The 23797-nt window shown below is 36.6% G+C and overlaps 1 protein-coding gene across 2 annotated transcripts in view; it reads right to left on the bottom strand.

The window, feature by feature from the left end:
* The window catches only part of LOC150101397 (transmembrane protein 179-like), a 42724-nt gene extending 19198 nt beyond the window's left edge, over positions 1-23526 (bottom strand). Inside the window, exon 1 of one of the 2 annotated variants that reach the window (XM_090400761.1) lies at positions 23110-23526. In XM_090400761.1, coding sequence (XP_090256887.1) covers positions 23110-23480 — 371 coding nt within the window. In that variant the 5' untranslated portion in view covers positions 23481-23526. Of the gene's footprint in view, positions 1-1605; positions 1731-23109 lie in introns of those variants that run through there. The other variant, XM_090400762.1, reaches the window with a different exon arrangement.
* Between the last annotated feature and the right edge of the window lie 271 nt (positions 23527-23797).

Raw genomic sequence — 23797 nt, 5'->3', positions numbered from 1 at the left:
GTGTTCAGATATTTTTGATCAGACAATGTATAATGAAAATTCAGTCTAAGAATATACGTATAAGTATATTCATTCCTATTTAATTCTTGTGGGGTGGGGGCGTTGTACCGTAGATTTTGCTGAGCTGTGGGATTAGAAAAAAATAAGTTTTGGGAAATGTCACTTGCCTGCATCTCAATGATTAACTACAGAAACGCTGGGAAAAATTCTCCTAGTCGGTGGCTAGAATCGAACAGATAATGGCCTTTCTTATGCAGGCCACAAGGTTGAGTAAGTCTTTAAAAAAATGATATGAGTAAAAATTTTAAGTGAATTTTATCAATAAAATAATAAATGAAATGAAAATTTAAGTACCCATCTTTCTGTTTTTATACATTTATCTCCCACAAGAAAAAGAAATAAACATAACCCGCCCACAGGGATTCCAACTGTATTTTTAGTTTAGTTCCGTGATTTCCAAGGTATTGGGATGTCCCCCCCCCCACACACACACACACCTCATTGGAGCGCGACTTCGGTTATACTGTAATTCAGTACAAGGATGAAGTTTTATGCTTTGTAAATTTACATATTAAGAAAATCGCAATAACAAAATTCGCAATAAAATGCAAGCACGTCCATCTCAGACATTTTTGTGCATTCGTCTTGTTTATACACCTTAGTCCAAATGGCATTAATTGATTAAATATTCCATCCATCCATTTCTTATCTGCCTACAACGGGTGTTGAGTACGCTGATTACAGGTTTTAGGTCTTTGGAAATCTGATGTAGCTGGCTTGCCATCCCTCTAACCACATCCCTTTACGGGTATTTATTGTCTGTGGAACTGTGTACTCACGGGATGTTGGCTTCTTCGGAGGGACGAAAAACCGGAGTTTCCGGGAGAAAAAACCCTCTACCTCCGTATGAGACCGCTACCTCATTATTTGACTGAAAATAAAAAAAAACTAATAAAGATTCCTCACACGGGATTCGAACCAGTGTCTTACCCACCAAAGGGTTCTCCTATACCAATTAAGCTATAGAGGCTGTGATCAAATATTAAATTTATAAAAACATAAAAAAAAAAAATCAGCTAACGCCTTTTTATTCCCCGTATACGGGAAGTAGGAGAGGCCATTTAGCCCTATCTAACTTTTGTAGACTGAGTGGGCAGTTCAATCTCCACTGGTACCAATCAGAGATAGATGGCCCAAGGCTATCACTAATTAAGCGGTACTCAGTGAAGAGAGACGGCTCAAATGTGCCGCCATCTCGTGGTCCCTAACCTTAACACAATATATTTAATGTCAGTTGCGCTATTGCTCTTTGCTCTTGAGTGACCCAGAAATTTGGAGACAAACTAATGAAAGAGAACTCCGTAACAGCTATTTGCGCCCCCATATAGAGAAGAGTTATTCCTACCTGTATAATTTTTATCCGCGTCTCCCACTAATGAAAGAATGTAAACGTATAGTACATCAGTATTTAAGATGGTTACGGAATTTCTTTTATATATTTTTAAAATGATTTTATTTATTTTTACATAGTCTATAAATCCTGCTCGAGACCAAACATGAAACTTTAAGCCACTTCAGTCCTCCAGCAGAGAGGTGGTTTCTCACCTAAAGGCAATCCAAACATCGATGCTCATAGTAGGATTCGAGTAGCCGCAGCCTGTTGATTGAAGCGCGGATACGTTAAACACTGGCAACCAGTTCGGCTATATTTTCTCTCTCTCAGATACGCTGTACGTGAAATATAATAATAATAATAATAATAATAATAATAATAATAATAATAATAATAATAATAATAATAAACTGGAAGAAGCCTACTGAAAAAATGAACTATAGAAACAAGGAAGTTCTTGAAATGTTTTTACCAATTAACACCTGAACAACACGATTTTAGAAAGTAGACATGATTTAGAAACAAAAATTCCCAGAGTCTGCAGTAACATAAAATACTTATAAACCAAATTAATTTTATTGAGTTTCAGGAGTTATGCATGTAATCATTATCTCTAGTGGCAATTAATGCAAATGCAGTTACCTCCTATATAAGCTGTCATTTTATCTGGAATCAACTCAATGGCATAGAAGTGTATTTACTCAGCCTGTCACTAAAATGTGAGATAAATAATCCATCCAAACATTGTCCTCTGTAAAGTTAGTGATAGAAAAGTTCATTAACAACCAGCTTCTTCATTAGCTGGAAGCTCATCAGTTAATTGGTAACTACCAATATGGATTGTTGTTGTAGTTGTCGTGTGGGATACCTCATCCGTCCCTTAGCACCGATTGTGCCCTCCAATGAGGGATTTTTTTTAAGTATGTTTTTTTGACTGTAGATCCGTGTGTGTGTGTTCACAGGACGGTTTGCTTGTTCTGATGGACGAAAAAGCCGAGTTTTCTGGGTGAAAAAACTCTCTACCTCCATATGAGACCGGCTAACTCACCTTTAGTCGAAAGTAAAGGTTTCTCACGTCATAGACGGGAATCGAATCCAGGTCTTTTCGACCAAAGGACTTCGTCCATACCGACTGAGCTACGGAGGCTCTAACAATATGGATTCATGTTCTACAGCAGAACTCTCCGTTAACCTCACCTACTTCTGAACAGAAGCCCGTTTAAAGATTCGGAAACACTCGTGGTGACTATTGATATTTCCAAGGCATTGATCACGTCTGGTATTAAGGCCTTCTTTCCAAGGTGCCATTGTATAGTCTCCCTCCTGCCCTTTTTAAGATTATTTTTCCATATTAAAGTACTCAGGATTTTCTGTATTCTTCCTACACTGTTCCTCCTATACACTAATGATCTTCTAACTTTAAATCCTATTCACATTTTGCTAAAGACAGTACTCTCCTCTCTTTTTCATTCGATAAATTATTTGGAGTACTCAAATGATTCAAGCTTTCAAATATTCCACAAGCGATGTCGGATCTTCTTAACATTCACAAGCCGGGTTAAGATAATCTAGTGAAATTCAATGCTGTCAAAATACAGGTATTGTTTGTTACCTGGAAGAAAATCCTACTTCACTCCTTCTTACTCTTGATAATATTTCAATTTCCGCTTCTTTGGCTATCACATCTACCTTACCATGCCACATCCATAGCCTTCTCGGCCTCCAGAACAATTGCTATTCTTGTTTCGCTCATATCACTGCTTCCTTGCTACTCTAACCCTAACACTTTCTTATATCTGAACAACCCTGAAATATTGTTCTCACAATAGGGGCGATGCACTTAAATCTCCCTAAGAATTCCAGATTGTATACAAAACAGGGGCACCTGACTAACAAGTGTCCCTCTCTCATCACATTCTTCCTCCAGTCACTTGCTCTGTCTGTACACCGTCTTTTTCATTGGTACTTTCATTGGCGTTGCTCCACTGGTTACTAATGTTCCTCTGCTTTTCTCTAATCAAGTAAGATCTATACACAGTTCAATTCCAAACATATCAAACCAACTTCTCATATTTTCCCTTAATTATGTCTCTGTTATTAAACAGCCTAACTTGTAAAGTTTTTCCCAATGAATACAACCCGAGCTTTTCAAGAAATTTGTTAACAGATTCCCTTTTTCTCCTTCAAAAAAAAACAAAAAAAAACAGGAAGGTAAATCGAAATAAAATATCAGGAACTGTTTTAAACAAAACAATTTTTGCTGGTAACAATTTCTAAGTTTTTGGTAGAACAAAAATTTTTCATTTCTTTCCCCAGTGCAGATCAGCAAAACTGATCTTTTTTTTCTTTTTCTTTCTTTCTTTTCTTTTCTTTTTTTTTTTTCGCATTTTTCTAACCATTAATGGAACAACATAGTCATTAGGTGGAAGCTAGATGCAAGCAAAGGCGGACTGCATTAAACATATCTGCACTAGGGAATTTAGTAACAAAAATGTATAGGACAGCCAGCCATTGGCTGCCCATGCCAGCCTTGCTGGCCGAGCAGTTAGTATAATCGCTGTCCAACAAATTGGTTACGGTTCGAATCTGGCCGCGGGTATGAATGTTTGTGATTGTTTTAATGGAGGAGATAAATTTCATCGTCGGTGTGAGACCACCGCCTAGCTGATAAGCCTCCTATATATATATATATATATATATATATATATATATATATATATATATATATATATATATATTTAAATTTTTTTTTTACCTTGTGTATAATATATGTTAAAGATACCAAGTTATTTTAAATATAAACCTGGTTTTTTTTACTCCATTTCTCAAGTAAGCAAACAGACAAGTCAGTCAAGTTTGCGCCTGCAAGTGTTGCAAATCTAACTGACCCTGCACGTAGTGCAAGTCAAGGCAACTAGTGGTAAAGGTAGAATAAGCTCTGATCACTATTCTTAATATTTACCCTTAATGCAAAGCACATCTCTTGGAATAGATCTATGATGCTATGTATTAAAGGTAAGGGGCCCTGTATTACTTAAAACTTAGTATTTCTTAGCCTGGCTCCCACTGACGAGACCTCAATAAAGGTCGAAACCGGTCTGGGTAGTAGCCCCTTGCCTTTAATACATAGTATCATAGATCTCCTCCAGGAGATGTGCTTTGCATTAAGGGTAAATATTAAGAATGGTGATCAGAGCTTATTCTACCTTTACCACGAGTTGCCTTGACTTGCACTACGTGCAGGGTCAGCTAGACTTGCAACACTTGCAGGCGCAAACTTGACTGACTTGTCTATTTGCTTACTTGGGAAATGGAGTAAAAAATAAAAAAAGTTTATATTTAAAATAGCTTGGTATCTTTAATATATATATATATATATATATATATAGGGTGTTCGGGATAAATTTGACATATTTATAATTAATTATATTTTTCCGTAAGTTACATGTATTAACACACACTTCTCTTCATTTAAAAGTTTGGACCCTTCTTCATTCATATACAAGATGTCAGAAAGGATGGATAGCTGGAACCCACCTGAATCATGGAAGAGAATAACTTGTATCATGATGATTCGTGCCCGCCATCAAAATAAGGATATTACGACTGCTGCCCAATGCTCCCTGAATACAGTAAAAACAATCAGGCATGAACTAGAGACTTGCAATGGTGACTACGAGGATGTAGCAAGAAGAAAGATCCCTAGCAGACGATCTGATTGCGTTCGTACAGCAGAATTCCTCGCAAATCTGCAGGAACAGGTGTTGAAGAACCCTGGCATTGGAATTCGGGCTTTGTTCGTGGAGTTGCTAACTGTAGTCAAGCCCTGGATAACAAGGGTAGCCAATGGTAGGCCGTATGTATGGCAGCAGGATTCGGCCCCTTGCCACACCTCTGGGAAAAGTCAAAAATGGTTGTCTGAAAATTTCTACGACTTCACCAGTCCAAATGTTTGGCCTCCAAACTCCCCAGACCTTAACCCCATGGATTATTTTGTATGGGGCGCAGTTGAAAAAGACACCAATCGCACTTCCAGTAATACAAAAGCCCAGTTAATGGATAAAATTAAAACAGTTTTTGCGGCCCTTCCCAGGGAGACTGTAGCATCAGCTTGTTCGAGGTTCCGAAGCAGAATTGAAGCTGTGATCGATGCTAATGGTGGTTATTTTGAGTAAATCTTGTTGATAGTATTGTAATTAACTCTGCCTGTAATGTTTTTTTGTCAATTCATTCAATTTAATAGATACAAAGAAGATTTTCTTTTTCCTTACGAAACTGTCAAATTTATCCCGAACACCCTGTATATATATATATATATATATACACACATATATATATATATATATATATATATATATATGTAGAAAGTTTTTTGACTTGGGTATATTATTTTTCAAGACACCAAGTAATTCTATTTTCCAAGTAAGCAAACAGACAAGTAAGTTAAGTTTGCGCCTGCACGTAGTGCAAGTCTGAAGCAACTCGTGGTAAAGGTGGATTAAGCTCCGATCACTTTCCTTAGTATTTTTCCCTTAATGTACAGCACATCCCCTTGCGGAGATGTATGATGCTATGCATTAAAGGCAATGGTCACTACCCATACCGGTTTCCCTTTGTTTAAGTGCGAGGATACCTCTTCCAAAAACTCGTAAAATCCCCCGGATCACCCAATAATGAGCCACCCGCAGGATCAGAAAGTCAGAAACTCAGTGGGCTCTACACCGTGGCAGGCTCCCCCCACCACTCATTTGCTCATCTGGAAGGGTAACAGCAACAGTCGTGCCTCAGTTAACTTCAAAGGCTACAGCATTGCCATTCATTACCCCCCCCCGCCTCAGGCACTGGGTGACAGCAGCAGCTGAGCCTCAGTTAAAACTTCACGGGCTACAGCATTGCCATTCATCACCCAAGCTTCCAACCGGTTTCGATCTTTATTGAGGTCTCGTCAGTGGGAGGCAAACCTGGCAATGCTAAGGTTGAAGTAATGCAGAGCTTATGAATTTTACCTAAACAAGTTGCCACAAGGTGCTTTGACCTTATTAAATAAAATCTCAGGATGAGAGATAGATGTAGAAAGTTTTTTAACTTGGGTATATTATGTATTTAAGATATGAATACATAATATACCAAGTAATTTTATATAAACTTATTAATATTTTATATAAACTTAAAGTAATTTTATATAAAGCGCCTTGTGGCAACTTGTTTATATAAAATTTAGGTAAATGGGTAGTGATCAATTCCTTCAATGCATAGCATCATACATCTCCGCAAGGGATGTGCTGTAGATTAAGGGAAAAATACTAAGGAAAGTGATCAGAGCTTAATCCACCTTTACCACGAGTTGCCTCAGACTGGCACTACCACGAGTTGCCTCAGACTTGCACTACGTGCAGGCGCAAACTTGACTTACTTGTCTGTTTACTTACTTGGGAAATAGGATTAAAAACCAAGTTTATATAAAATTACTTGGTATCTTGAATATATATATATATAGTCACTGTTAATAAAAATAAAATTAAAAAAACACCCATATAAGCAGAAACTAAATGCAGTATATAAACGTGACGGAAGAATCTTTATATGGACTTTTTCAATTGAAGGTGAGTTAGCCGATCTCATACGGAGTTAGCAGGGTTTTTTTTCTCCCGGAAACTCGGGTTTTTCATCCCGCATATAGACAAATCGGTCCTTCAGAACACACGCAATTTTCAGATAAAAAATACTTGTGGTGGTTGCGGGCGGTAGATGGCGCTAATGTAGTTGATTGGTAGTAGCGGTTCGGTAGTGGTGGAGACAGAGGGCTGTACAGTGGGTGTCCTCCCGCGATGAGTCTTCGGACTCCTTGGAGGTGTCACGAATAGTAATAATAAACAGCTAATGTAAATTATTCTTTCACGAAAAAATCACAGATTTTTAATTTTGATTTTTTACATTTATTTCTATTTTTGAGGCAAGTGCATTATGTATATCAATCGCATATGCCCTTAGGTAGGTTCTTAGGCGGAGAGTGGATTAAAGCCCGACTTTATCGCTATTTTTTTTAAGACTTCGAGCGAAACTTTTTTACATTGTTGTTGTTGTTAGCGTTGTTATAAAAGCGTTTTCAAGATATAAAACTACTAGCTGCTTCAGTCCTATATCAACCCCCCCCCCACCTCCGCGTTACTGAAACTTCATGAGTACGCTACAACGCAAACAGGCGACTCCCACTTTTATTTTTTCTATTTGTTGCTCCTCCTAAAATACCAGTACCAATTTCCAACAAATGAATTGTGATTATTAATACAACGCCCTCTATTGTTAATCCCCTGTGCTGTCTTTTTAAATTATTCTATAATGTTTTCCTGAAGAATTACGAAACTTGCTATACACGACTCAGTATATATTATTAGCAGTAATAGTCTGAATTACATTATTACTACTGCTATTTAATAAAATACACAAATTAACAAATATACACCAACAGAAGAGAATAATTGCTATTTAAACTTTCAGTATATAAAGGATGTTTACAAACCGTCTCGAACTGTGATAATTTAGGAAGGACCATGTTGCAGGGGAGCTACAGCAAACACAAACAATTTGGCATACCGTAATGAATAACATATAATCCCAGAAACGCAAGGAGATTCATTCATCTACTAATGAAAATGCATAGTTTATTTCTGCAGCTACAACTACATTTCCCGTTAATGAGAGTGCTGCTGAACAAAATAACACGCAAGGGAGAAATTATTTAGTCATCATAGGGCCTAATGACAAACTAAATTATCTACAAAGAACTGTGTGACGAGCTTCTTGTGTGTCTCGAGTGAACAGGAAACCGGCATCACTCTGGGGGTAAAAAATAATAATAACTATTTATTTCGTTACCAGTGCTTTTTAATTAGTTTTAGGGAATTGAAAGTTACGGCGGCGACTATTAACCCAAGCATTATAGGGATTTCTGACTTCTCTCTAAGAATCATTAGGGTCCAAATTTGATCCGTTCGTATTCCAAATTTAATATTATCAATCAGTCAAGTTTATCTGACACGGAAATATTCGAGGACAAAGTTTTTGCATTTCGAAGCTTTAAATTCAGTTTCTGAAAAAAGTGGAGTACGGTAAAAACAGAGAAAATGCCAAAAATAAGGAAGGGTTGTGTAACGGCGGGGGGGGGGGGGTCGCTTCTTCCTAAGATACTACTATAGGTCGCATATTACAACCGATTCGACCTGTTTCGGAAAGTTAGTATATGTCTATCTTTGTTTTAGGACCTGCTCGCATCAAAACCGAGGGGTAGGGGTGTCCGTAATACAATGCGCCCTTCGATAAGAAAAGACCTGAGTTTGATTCTCGTCATGATAGAAGAATCTTTATACAATATAAACTTTTATCAGTTGAAGGTGAGTTAGGCGATTTTATATGGAGGTAACAGGATTTTGCCATTTCCGAAAACTTGGGTTTTTTATACCACATACACACAAATCAGCCAAAGAGAATATATGCAATTAACAGACAAAAATACTGTGAGTGGGCAGGAGATGACGCATAGTGTGTATATGGGATGGGGTGGGGGGGCAATGGATTTTACAGCATAGATGGTGGATTATGTGAGTGGTGTAGATAGAGTACCCTCTTACTGAGACATTGAACTACATGGAAATGTCACATATTAAGAATAACAAAAGCCACTGACACCACTATTCTGCGATGCAATGTTGCATCGATTTTAACCATTAAGGGAAAAAAAAAATCCTTTTTACAGAAATATTGATTAAAACATGTCCTCTGTTCTTGTTTCTACGATTACGCAATCCGCACCTTACTTTGCAGGCTTTTGAAACCAGATCCAACGGAATAATGATAATACTTATTTCTTTAATTTCATCTGTCTGTATATTGCGTGTGTTCCTCTGGCCGGTTATCCGGGAAAAAGGACACTGCCACCACAGTAGGAGACAGGCTAACTCACCTTCAGATTAAATGCCCTGATAAGGGGGGGAGGGTTCTTCGTATCACAGACGAGATTCGAGCTCAGATATTTCAAACCAAAGGGCATCGTCGAAATTGCCTGAGTTACAAGGACTCCGATTAAACCATATTTTAATAAAAATTATATATCACTGCAGATATAAAAACAAGTTTGCAAATTACTATCTAATTAATAATATTTCGTTTCTATTTTAAGAAATATATGTAATTTTTAATCACGATTCCGAATGACTCAATGCATTTGAAATTCTATGTAAAAAAGGTACCAAAAATACAAACTATGGCACATTCCTTAAATCAGACCTTTATACAAGAAATCGGATTTTAGCAGTCATCATTGCATAAAACTATATCTATAGCTTTAAATCCATTCGTACATGGTACTAATCGCACATTTTTCATAAATTAATTCCATCATCCTGATGGAGATTTCGGATATTTCAGCACCTCAGCAGCTTCAAGAAAAACATTCTTGAACATCGAAATATTATTTATGCAGTTGATTAAGCTGTTGACATAGTGTTTATTATTATTATTATTATTATTATTATTATTATTATTATTATTTGCTAGAAATATATATAATATTAGGAATAAAAATGTTTCCACACACACACAGTGTAAGGATCTACAAGGTATCCAATCGCTTAAGATTGAATACCTTGTAGATCATACAACGACAATTAAACTAAGATCGCTTTAGCTACCAAATAGCATAAATTGAGATCAGACTGCTCTATGATGCTAGATGGGAGACCCGATAAGAAACGATAACGTAACACGATAGAAGAGATAATGTCGCACGAACACTATTTTTTATGTTTTAGTATTAATAATTTAATTGGATGAAATTTTCCTAAGGAAACAATGCCGAATATCATTAATTTCTCTATTTACTTTCTATTATTTAAAATCACGTAAGACTGCAGAAAGTGGATGATGTTTAATACATTTTGGAATCATGGAAAAGGCTTTCAAATGACACTTATAAACAAAGGCAATAAAGGAAATATTGAGTGTAAACTTTCGAAGAAAAAAAAAGTACACTTTGTTTTTTATTAATACAGGCGTATCCCAGGTTACGGACGACCGACTTATGACGTTCCGTATACTTACGGAAGGGCTCCCCACATAAGGATAATTAATAATCTTGGAGCAGAGCTATTGAGACCAAGCTGGTCCCCAAGTGGGGGATAGGTGAATGGCCATCAGAAATGGTGGTTGGCTGTGAATACCCAATAAGCAGTCCCAGACCAAAGCGGGCATGTATGGAGGCCCTAAGATGGCAGCTCCATCACTAGACTAGGCTGCGGATGGCTGGTAACCAGCCCAGCAGACAAATTCTTTTACTCGGAAATTTCAAGAGAATAAAAACCGGACAGCCCAAACGGATAACGAAACGGAAGTGGGAAAAAGGACTATGCACTGGATACGGATCGGAACAGTAAACATAAGAGGTATCAATCACAAGATCGAAGAAATACAAAAAGCTCTCACAGAAATAGCAGTAATTTCAGAAACAAAGAAAAAAATCAAAAGGCTCTACAGAACTTCAGTTTAACATACAGTGGAGTACCCAACGAAAAACGAGCAGCTGCATGTATAGCCATCACGATCAGCAATAATAATAAGATCTCTGAAAGAACAATAAGGACTAGACTTAAATTAAATAAGAAATTTATTACAATCATTGGAATATATGCACCCGAAGAAGGAAAAAATCTGAGAATTCGATAAAAAATCTCCAAAATGTAATTCAGAACACAAATAAACAATATTACTTAATCATTGCAGGCAATTTCAATGCTAGAATTGGATCAAATACATTTAAAGATTTAATAAGTAATCGAAGAGAAAACGCCATAAATAATAATGGAAGAGATCTCAGGGAATTTGTGGCCTATAATAGTTTGAAAATTACCAACAGCTTCTTTAAACATAAAGATATACATAAATATACATGGAAAGCCAGAGGATACAAAAGCATCATTGACTATATAATAGTGGGTGAAAAACTAAAGAAGTTGGTAAGAAACTGGTATCTTAATAGCACTCACTCAGTACTATTAAGATACCAAACCAGAGAAATAGAAACAATACAAGAATACAAAAACAAAAGCTTTAGCAATTTCAGAGAGAATCAGAGAACTATATCAAAAAAGAAAAATCATACAAAGAAAATAAATGAAGATACAGATATAGAAAATGAATGGCAAAACATTAAACAAATAGTAAAAGAAGCAGCATATGAAGCCATAGGAACAAAACTGCAAAGAAAAAGGATAGGACACAGAACCTGGAACCCAGAAATAGAATATTTAATAAGAAAGAAAAAAAGAAATGTACCTTAAATGGTTAAACAACAGAACCATAGAAAATGAAATGGAATATGAAAGAATCAGAGCAATAAGAAGAGAAACTAGGAAAATCAGAAGACAGGACTGGGAAAAATTTGTATCAAGATTAGAGCATGACATAAATGGACCTCAGCTAAAGAGCTATAAAATCATTAAAAAATTGACTCAAGAAAAAAGGATAATCTACAATTAGAAGGCCCCTCCACAAAAGAATGGACTAACCACTACACCCAGCTTCTAAACAATAATAATCAAATTGAAATAAAACAAGTAATGAGTCAAGAAACAAATGAAGAACCAATACAGTTAAATAATCTAAAGAAAATATTGGAAAGACTAAAAAATTGAAAAGCTACAGGAGAAAATGAATAAATTCAGAACTATACAAATACAGCTCTAAATCATTTCAATTACGATTAATTAAATTTCTAAACAGAATATGGGAAGAAGGAAACATCCCAAGAATGGAAGACAGCAATAGTCATAAACATTCAAAAAAGGAAACAGAAAGGACTGCGGAAACTACAGAGGAATATCCTTATTAAATACATGCTATAAAATATATCTAGATATAATTAAAAGTAAATTACCACCATGGGCCGAGGAAATTATTGGAGAAGAACAATGCGGCTTTAGGAAAGGAAGATCTTGCACAAATCCCGCATTTACACTCAAACAAACTATAGAAAAAAGAATAGAATTTAATCTGCCAACATATATGGCCTTCCTAGATTATTAGAAAGCACATGATCAAATCAATAGAACAAAATTAATCAATATACTGTATGAATTGAAAGCTCCACCTCAAACCACAAAAGCAATAGCAAATATAATGGAAGAAAGCTATATTAAAATTAAAGTTAATAATGAAACAACTGAAAAAATTAAAACCAATAGAGGTCTCATTCAAGGAAATGGATCATCACCAATACTCTTCATTTTATATATGGAAAAACTTTCAAGAGAATGGAGGAAAAACAAAATCATAGGAATTAAAATAGGAAATAAAGAATTAAACAGCCTTTTGTATGTTGACGATCAAGTTATTTTTGCTGAAAATAAAGACTAATTACAGAAAAATCTACACGTATTGAACAAAACAATAAATTTTAATTTAGTTAATTAAAAGAAATTTAATTAACAGTATGACATGAAAATCTCAATAAATAAAACGAAATCAAAGCATTTCAAAGTAAAGAAATTAAAGGATGCAAATCAGTCATCCACAACAAAGTAATAGAACATGCGAACAAATTTAAATATCTAGGAAATTACATAAGCCCCCAATGGAGAAATTGACATTGCATATAAAAAGCAAAAATTCCTAGCAGTCATTGGAACTTTGAATAGACACTTCAGTAAACAGATGTCTAGAACAACCCAAATAAAACTATTAAAAATAATAGCCAAACCCATTCTGAAATATGGTAGTGAAACATGGACTTGGGGAGAACGAGATAAATAACAAATGGAAGCATCAGAAATGAAGTTCCTAAGACCGCTCGCAGGCTATAAAAGAATAGACAAGATAAGAAATGAAAAAATAAGAAAACAGTTATCCATTATTAGCATAACAGAGGACATCACAAAGTACAGAAAGAACTGGAAAAACCACATAGAAAGAATGAATGAGGTCAGGTGGCCAAATATTGCTTGGAAATATAAACCAAAGGGACACCGATAAACAAGAAGACCCCCAGGAGAAGATGGGCAGAAGACTTTTTAAACATTTGAAAACGTTACAGGCAAACAGTTGCCTAATACGGGAAGCCAAGAAGAAGAAATTAATAATTCGGGAACTAGTTTCTTCTGGGCATGTAAGCAAACCCACATGGCGTAAGCGGTTCGTTAGCGCAGCATCTTTACGCTAGCGGCTAGCACAGGGGTATTATTATTATTATTATTATTATTATTATTATTATTATTATTATTATACCGCATCAGGGATCCGAGTTACGTACAAATCCGGCTTTAAGACGTTCTCAGGAACGTATCTCGTTCGTAACCCGTGGACTGTATACTGTCTGTATAGAATTGGCCAAAATATTCAAGATATCTCCATTATAAATGAAATCTACCAGAAAGTGAGAAACGAATAATTCAAACAGTTCATGCTATCATCCTAGGATGGACTAATTTCTCATAACAGATTGCAAAAAAAAAAAAAAGTAATAATAATCTTCACTTTAAAAATAAAATTTATCAAAGCTTCTCCAATTTTTCCCCAAAGGGAGTATGCAAGGCCGTTTTAACGCAAACTTTTTGGAGATCGAATTTGCAGCTGAACTCCACCTTTACCTCCATCAATGGAGGTAAAGGTGAAGATCACTTTTACCTATTGTCCAAGGTTTTCAATGATTTCAAAGACATCTGGAGAAGAACCGCAAATAAATGCCACCATTTCGTGGTTCCTAATCCTAAGACTATATAGGTTATTGGATCATTAGCAAAGGCCACAGAAACTTGTATTTTGAACCCATAGCTCATGAAAAATCGACTATTTGGATTATCAAACTTAATTCAGTTATTATTAACCTATTAATAACAATATAAGCCAGTTAAAACCTATCAGTACGAAACTGAAGTTCTTTTGATTAGTGTCAGTTGGAGATAATCGAATACTTTAATGGTACGGAAAAGCCTAAAAAAAAGTAATCATGATTATAACTGAATATAAAAAAAAGAGAGAGAGAGAGAGAGAGAGCTTGTATAGCTCAGTAGAAGTGACATTTGCACTCTACGGCGCTTGGCCGCACGAAGAAAGGATTTGGTGGTTCAAATCTAGTCGCCGACTAGAGGAAATTTTTCTAAGCCTTTTTTCGGACGGTTCTGGAGTTAGTCGATCTCTGGCATGGGCTAGCGGGTTTTTTCTCCCGGAAACTCGGATTTTTCGTCCCGTAAACTCAAGAAAATCGACCGTCGAACCCACACTATTTTTTAGACATTAAAAATATTGTGTTAGGGTTAGAGACCAGGAGATGGCGGCACTAGCTTGCCGCCTTCTTCACTGCGTACCGATGAATCAGAAAGATAGATAGAAGAAAGATAGTTACCAGTGGAGATTAAACTGCCCACTCAGTCTCCAAAAGTTAGATAGGATAAACCATCCCGCCTACTCCCTATACGGGAACAACATAGGCGTTAGCTGATTTTTTTGATAAAAAAAGAGGGGCAGGAATGCATATTTCTTAGCCAAGAAATGGCAAAACGAGCTGTGGAACAGTGATAGCATACATGAGTTTCCTAATCGAGAAGGCTAACCTTAAAAATAAAGATGGGTAAAGAAATAAATTAAACAAATTCTAGTACATTTATTACTGTGTCAAGGTAACTTGTGTTAAGACAAAACCTACCATTAAGTTAAGGGGGATAGTAAATCCCGTATTATTTTACAGCCGGGTACGAAACTCGGAGATCGAAATCCATCGAAATCTAAGAGTTTCATGCCGAAGAACTATCGGTGAGTCCAAGCGTAAGTCATCACTTGGATAGTACAACACTAGGGCAACTCGGAGCAAAGGAGACCTCAATAAGGGTCGAAAACGGTCTGGATAGTGACCTTTCCTCCTCATAACGTAAAACAGTAATACATCTCCTAGGAGCTGCGTTTTACATTATGAGAAAATATTAAGGATAGTGACGGAGTTTGCTCCACCTTTGCTCCGAGTTGTCCTAATGTTGTACCCAAGTGATGACTTACGCTTGCACTCGCCGATAGTTCTTCGGCATGAAACTCTTAGATTTCGATGGATTTCAATCTCCGAGTTTCGTACCCGGCTGTAAAATAATACGGGATTTACTATCCCCCTTAACTTAATTTATGTCACTGGAAAAATAGCCTCTTGGCTCTTTATCGTAATAACCTACTGTGTCATGCACGTCAGGTGCAGACGAAACTCGACGTTAAAACCGTGGAGTCTGTTTATTAAAATTGCAGTTTCGTTGTTTATTAACATTATTTGAAATCAGTTAGGTCAGGACAGGATAGGCCAGGGATGGCCAACATTTTATGTTCCATGCGCCTATTTTTTCACGTACGAGTTTAAATGCGCCATACAACTCTTATCAAAATATCCCTGTAAAAATATGCTAATACAGAGATATTTAATATAGACATGATATATTGATTTAATATGAAAACAACATAAGCATTACTTACCTTAATAAGACTTTTGAGTCTGTTCTTTTTGATTTCGCCAAGCTTTTAATGTTTGGTGTTAAATTAGTTACTGAACAGCAGCAGACTTTTTTCAATTTGAATCATTCAATCGCGACTTCATTTTGTTTTTAATAAATTTCATAGGTGAAAATGCTTATTCACATCTGTAGGTCGTTCCGAAACGACAGATATAACTCTGGGCAAATTTTCTTTCAGTAAAATGCTCACAGGGTAATGATCGCCAGAAATTAATCATATCGGAAGCATTTGGATTATTGTTTGCAGACTTCCAATCCAAACATATGCACCGAATACATCACCAAAGTAATCCTCTCTGGCATGATAACATACATTCCTCACACCACTCTGAACTGCCGTCCCCTATCCAAACCCTGGCTCTCCAAAAGATGTGCCAAGGCTGTACTAATGAAAAATCAGGCATACCACAACTGGCTCAAATTAAGAACACCATCCTCCTTCAGTGTGTATACTGAAGACCGAAACAAATGCAAAAAAGTATCAATGATTCCAAAACAAATTTGAATGGGCAAAAAGCAGGAAACTTGCAGCCATGCCTTTTGGTCTCTTGCCAAAGCAATTGGTAGCAACTTTTGCCCTACACTACTCCTACCCCCTATCATACCCAGATGGCTCAATTGCAACATCACCCACAGAAAAATCTCCTGGCTTTACACTTTGCCTGCAATGCACGCATAACTGACAATGACAAATGCCCCCCAATCATTCCAACTGCCCAACATACAATGACGCTGTATCCTTTTACCAGAAAGAGATCATTAAACTGTTGTCAAAATTAGACACAAAAAAAGCCCCTGGCCCTGATGGCATTCCTCCAATTGTCCTGAAGGGCTGTGCAGCAGAACTGACTCCTATCCTATGCATCTGTACACACTATCTTACTCCACTGATATATATCCCAAAGCCTGGAAATTGGCCATATTCAACCCATTCCCAAAAAAGGAGACAAATCCTGCCATCTAACTACCGCCCTATCTCACTCACCTCAATCCTATCTAAAGTGATGGAGGAAAACCATCAATTCTCAACTACTACTCTACCTTGAAGGTACGCAGCTATTAAGCGACCACCAATACTGATTCCGCAAAGGCCGATTAACGGGTGACTTGCTCTCATATATCACCCATCTCTGGACATATACCATGGAAAAATTTGGCAAATCCCAAGTAGTTGCACTTGATATCTCTAAAGCCTTTGACCGGGTCTGACACAAAGACTTACTAAGCAAACTTCCATCATTTGGACTGTCTCAGGACTTCTGCAGATGGATTGCCAGCTTCCTGTCAGGACGCACACTATGTGTAGTGGTAGATGGCTCCCTATCCTCCCATTATCCAACTAATGCTGGGGTCCCACAAGGTTCAGTTCTCTCACCGACCCTCTTCCTTCTGTACATCAATGACCTACTTCAGTTGACCTCCAACCGAATACACAGTTTTGCAGATGACAGCACATTGCACTCCTCCCTTTCATTTGATAAACCTTACCCTACACAACTCACTTCAATCCACAGAACATGAACCACAACTTCCCTTAACGCAGACCTCCAAAACATCCTCCGATGGAGCTCAGATAACCTCGTCAACTTCAACGCTAGTAAAACCCAGTTCTGTCTAATTTCCCACAAAAAGAACCATTTTCCCCCAGTATTATTTTTGATAACACTCAAATTCCCAGACAAGATGAAATTTCTCTTCTCGGAATTACCAAGACATCAGGCCTCTCCTGGCATAATCACATCACAACCATTGCATCCTCAGCTTCCAAAATACTAGGCTTTCTCTTTCTCTCAAGACGTTACTTCACTTCAAAACAGCTGTTAACCTTACATACAAATCGCAAATCCACCCAGCTATCGAATACTGTTCTCACATTTGGAGTGGGGCTCCTAAAAGCTCCCTCAAAATGCTTGACTCAATAAAGAGGAGAGCAATTGCACTGATAAATGAACCATCTCTTACCGACTCACTCCCCCACTTTCACATAGACGTTTAGTCTCTGCAATTTGTATATTCTACAAATATTTTCATGGAAAATGCTCATTTGAAACAACATCAATAATTCTCCCACTCTGTACTAACTAAACCCATTGGAACACGTACAGCCACCTCCCAACATCCCTTCACAGTACACCTCGAAACCCACAGAACAAGTTTCTTTTCCTCCTCCTTCATCCCTGTTACTGCTGTACTCTGGAACAGTCTTCCCCTGATGTATTTCCCAAGGAATACAATATATAGGCTTTTAAATCGAATGTTAACAAGTTTCTCCTTTCCCATCCCACCCATATACGGTACTAAAGTACTATAGGTTGACCAGCTAACCTCTCGTATATCGGGCCAAAAAAAAAAAAAAAAAGGGACTGAGGAGAGCTCATCAGATTTCATTTTTAGTAATGAATTTGTTTTCAAGTCAATAAGTTCCATTTGTATGTTACTAGGAATCCTCATGATTTTTTGTTCACTAAGTGAAAATGAGTTTATAAATGCAAGTATACAGTCCTCTTGTTTAGCAAAATCACGAAAACGACTTTCAACTGACTCTTGCAATAGCCTGTTTTTTTTTTTTTTTTTCAATATATTTTGTAAAATTGCTGTTATCTTCAGCACATTCACTCTGCTCTTTTAAGTGCGGAACTGGCTCAAATCCTCATTTTCTAACTGAGAAGTAAATAGTTTTAGCTTCATTTTGAACGCATTGATATCATTTATTAAGCTAGGAAACCACTTGTTCTTGCCCTACAGTTTCCAATTTAGATCACTAAGATGGTTAGTAATATCAACTAAAAATGCTAAATCAAACAGCCAACAGTTATCACATAAAAGGGCTCTTCCTTCAGGCAGCTCATTTTTCTCTTCTAGACAATTGTGTTCATTTTTTCTATATGAGAAAAATGAGCTGTCTGAGTAGACAGCCCTTTCGAGTGCGCCTCACAATGAACAACGAGATCGCCATATTCCAAATCTAACATTTTCCAATATTCTTTGAATTCTCTTCTGTTTAATCCTCTTGCTCTAATTTTATTCCATTTCACAACCGGTAACATAATATGCAGCAAATGTAATGTTTTTCCATACAGTGACTCTTGGTGTATAATGCAGTGATATTTTTGTAAGGAAAACAGAAAAGTTTTCAAACAAAGTTATAGTCCCAGTGGCTTTACCTATCATTGGCGGCGCTCCATCAGTACAAACACTGATGAGTTTACTAGAAGCTACTTCTAGTAAACTCATCGTAAGCAAATACCTAGAAGTATCCAGGTATTTGCTTACGCTTAGAATCGCCGAACTTTATATAGTTTCTATATTCGGCATGAAACTCTTTGAGTTTCTTATTCGGCTAAGAAACAATATGGGATGTAATATCCCTTTAACTTAAATAAGTTATGTCGCCGAATTGAAGCCTTTGGCTCTTCACATAATTAGTAATTTATTAGGACACCTCTTGGCAATTCTCATAGAAGGGATGTAAGTTCTGTTCGCTACAAACTTGGTATTATTAACTAGGTCTACCTACTCACTGATGAGAGGTGGACTCCTTGGGATAGGTTTTTCGCCTGTCGCTGAGTAGGGCCACCGCTGAGATTCTGGCTAGTGGTCGGGTGAGCCTACCACTGGGTAGAGCCAACGCTGAGAAGTTCTCGGTGACGGAGTGAGTCTGTCACTGAGTGGAACAACGCTGAGCTGGACAGTCTTTCGGTCACTATTGAGTGGTGTAGGGATCGTCTTAATTTTTAGAGAGGTCTTTACTTAAATACACTGCAATATTATTAACTATGTCTACCTGCTCACTGATGAGACCTCAATAAAGGTTGAAACCGGTCTGGCTAGTGACCTTCTCTCATAATGTAGAACAATAATACAGCTTCTAGGAGCTAAGTTCACATTATGGGTAAATATCAAAAATAGTGATCGGAGCTTGCTCCACCTTTGATATGAGTTGCCTCAGCTTGCACTACCTAAAGGGTCAGTTGCTGCAGTATCCGGGTATTTGCTTACGCTTGGAATCGCCGAACTTTATATAGTTTCTATATTCGGCATGAAACTCTTTGAGTTTCTTATTCTACTTGTAGAATTTTTTAGGCATGATTTTACTTTCTCAAATATGTGCAATCCTTCTGTTTTTCCATGAAGCGATTCAAGATCGGTAAGTTCTTCAAAAACGTTAAAATTATCAATTCCTCGTATAAAAATGCTTAACTGCGCTACATCACATATGTCAGTAGATTCGTCAAAAGCTAAAGAAAAGAAAGTATAAGTACTGACAAGGTCTTTCCGTTGCTCCGATACATCAAGAGAGAGATCTTCGGTGCGTCTCTTAACTGTTTGCTTTGACAGAGCAATTTTGTCTATTTTGGATATTTTTATCACCATCTGCCGTCTTTTGGTCGAAGCCAAAGCAATTTCGTAGGGCACTTCTGTTATCGCCAAACCTTTCCTAACTTCTTTTAACAAACATATTTCGTCTTCTTTTGATTTCTTCATCCCATATTCTCTCCGTTACTCAAACCCAAGCACTAGCTTCAGTTTTCCTTCTATTTCAGTAGGATGCTATGGTGTTGGTGTTTTATAGTGTTCTATTAAGATCATGTCTTTTATTATGTGGGAAAGTGTTTTCACAAACAATGCACAATAGTTTTTCTGACGAATTCGCTATAAATAAAAACTTGCCGGTTTAGTTGGTCGAGTGGTTAACGTTTCCGCTCTCCAGCAAGAAGGTTGCGGGTTCGAATTGCACCGTGGGTATGGATGTTTGTGATTGCCTGTAAAAATACTAGTGGTGGTGGTTGGCGATGGTGTGGTTAGTTGTAGTTGGTGGATTGAATGGTGGAGATAGAGTTATAGAGTGGTTGCTCTCCCTCGATGAGTCTTGGACTCCCTGGAGGTGTCACGTTCACCTAATAATAATTATTGTTATTTTCTCCCTGTTCATTGAATTCATGCTTATCATCACCTTCTGTTATTCTTTAGCACTGTGATGGGTAACTGATTGTAAAAATAAGGCTTAATTTTCGAAAAAGTAGAAAACTGCAAATGTTCACAAAGGACGAACAAAGCACAACTCCGTAGCGCACGAGTATCATATGTAAACTGACTGACAAAAACCTGCGAAGCATCGCTATTGCTAACGTTTGGCATCCCAGGTTCAAACAAGTGAATGTGCAAAAGATGTGCACGAAACAATAAAATCGCTAAAAATAATTACTGCATTAACTTTTTTCCTACAAATCGTTTTTTGGTTAATACTTTTTGCCTAAATAAGCTTACTTTTTTATTATATATCACTGGGGTACAATGCGTCACCTCTGATCATCCAATGCGCCATAGGTTGGCCATCTCTGAGTTAGGCAATAATACAGGAATAATTTGGTACGCTGTCATCTTAGTGCACTAATATTTCGGCTTAGAGATACACATAAAGTTGTCAAGGCACTGATGAAATTCCCTGCACTGATTTGAAACGTTAATAGGTAGTAAGATTTAGTAGGCTGAATTCTTTATTTAAAGGAATCTAAAGAAAGAAAAAAAGCAAGTGCCGAGAAAGCAGAATGTCTGCAGTTCATAAGAGCCTATTTAGCTAATCAACTTTCTCAACTATTGAAGTAATTCATTAGCGAAATAGCCACTTACTTTCCTCTTAACTAACAAAAAATGAAAATAAAATAATTAATAGAAGTGACTTTTTTGCATATAGAATATATCACCCCATTTATTTTATTTTGTGATTTTTGTGCATTCGAGTATATGCAAATTCGATTAGATTCAGATTATATTCAATTAAATTAGATTACATTCCGATTCGATCATACGTGGAGGCATATTAGAGCCTCTGAATTTCAGTCGGGAACGCTTCCCTTTAGTTAGACAGACCTGAATTCAAATCCAGTTTATAAGACGAAGAATCGTTTTAGGAGATTTTCAACTGGAAGTGAGTTATCTGGTCTCACAAGTAGGAAGCATGATTTTTTCTCCAAGAAACTCGGGTTTAATCTTTCAAAAATATTTTTCGTAAAGTACGACGATGGTGTGCTGAGAAGTTGTGATAATCACCATGAAGGAATTTAGGCAGAACCATGTAACTTACACATTATTCTACACATTCCCCAGAAAGTGTTATACACTTGTAACAACGCTGCTGTATCATTTGCAATCCTCTCAGGGAAAAAAAAAGTATTTTCCTTGTTGCACAAACCAGTCATTTTGTTCTAGGCATGTATCAGAACTTTTCAGCCCCCCCTCCCCTTTAATTAGTGTAGTGCGGCTGTACAAGATAGATTTGATACAGAATAGAATAATGTGATGTGAAGTGCGAACGGCGATAAGCACCGAAGCTAGAATAATAATAATCGAATCTACTTTAAATAATATCTCATGTTCAAGCTATGCCGACCTATATAGGTGTTTGTAGCATTTTAATTTCTGTCCCTCCTTTAGGGAAGGAGAGAAATTAAAATGAAAAACCATCTCTCATTTTTGTACAATTGTACAGAAATTCTAAGGGAAAAGGCAGAACTAACTTAACTACAATATTCTAAATTTCGTAAAAATGGGTTGGACGATGCATACTGTGGGAGGGTCTGGAGAGAAGGATTTTTTTCACCCCATTAACTAGATTCGATGAGTCACATTTTTAACTGTTCCTAGAGAATAATTCTGTTAAACATAAGTGGCATATCAATACTATTCGACATGGCACCAAGTTACTGCAGATCAAAGATCAAATTTTGACTTTAATTATTCATATAATCAGAATAAATACAAATGAGTTACTATTGCCCATTAAAAGTATACCTGGTTTCGAATCGAAGTTAATTCAATCAACATTTTGTATTATTAAGTAAAAATGAATAGGGAAATAATAATAAACGTATCAATTAAAAATTAAAAAAAAAACAGGAAATTTCAATCCTATGTATAAATTTCAAGCGTTTTCCCTGAATAAAGGTAATTCTCTCTCCTCCAAGATCATTTTACCTGCCTGCCTGCGTACGCCGCTGAAATGAAATGCGCACTTACTCTTTGCGATTGAAAAAATGAATAAATAAACAAAAATAAATTAATTAATTAAATAAAATCTCCAAAGAACTTGCAAGCGTTTAAGTTATCTTTAAATATAACCATGCATAATCTGAAAGAGAAAAAAAAAGTCCTATAACAAGACAGCTACACATTACAACTTACCTCATAAAACCTCTTTCTCTGCTTCTTTCACTGGTACATATTAAAAAAAACCATGCCCAAATTATAGCATATACTATTGATGCAACTGGGGCAAATATCGAGTATGAGCATACACCATCTGAACCCCAAGTTTTGTTAGCTGACTGATTACTTTTAAAATAAAATGTATCGTTATCCTCTCCAATTTCAATAGTAGCAAATAATGGACAATTGCCTTCAAATTTTCTTACATTGTAGGAAAACGTAACGCAACTACCCAGTGAACCAAAAAGTGCAATTAAGTAAGAAAATACATGTGCAATACGCCATTTTTTTTCCGAAGAGCTATTGAATAATTTTGTATGAAGATTTAGCTGATTCGATTTAGGCATAGTAATTGATCTAGTGGAAGAGCACGGAGTAGTTTGCGCGCCTTGTTGGAACACTGTAACAATAACAACACAAGCTTACTTCTTGGTGTTTACATATCCATTTGCACGTGTTAATGTTGCCTTGGTAACGTATGTATCGCCATCTGGTGAACGAAGTAAAAAACACAACGAAACATTCTCAACAATGCGTCTTGACACAAACAAAAAAATCAGCAGTCTTCCTGATTAAAAAAAAAAAAAAAAAATCCAAATTTATACTAAAACACTGTGACGTTTCTCAATTTCGTTATCGTTTTTTTTTTATAATGTATTTTTAC

This window comes from Typopeltis vanoorti, chromosome 11, assembly GCF_054136105.1.
Source record: "Typopeltis vanoorti isolate ZY-2024b chromosome 11, IOZ_Tvanoo_1.0, whole genome shotgun sequence".
NCBI lineage: Eukaryota > Metazoa > Arthropoda > Arachnida > Uropygi > Thelyphonidae > Typopeltis > Typopeltis vanoorti.
Note: the sequence above shows the minus strand (reverse complement) of the source record. Positions and strands in the feature narration are given on the sequence as shown.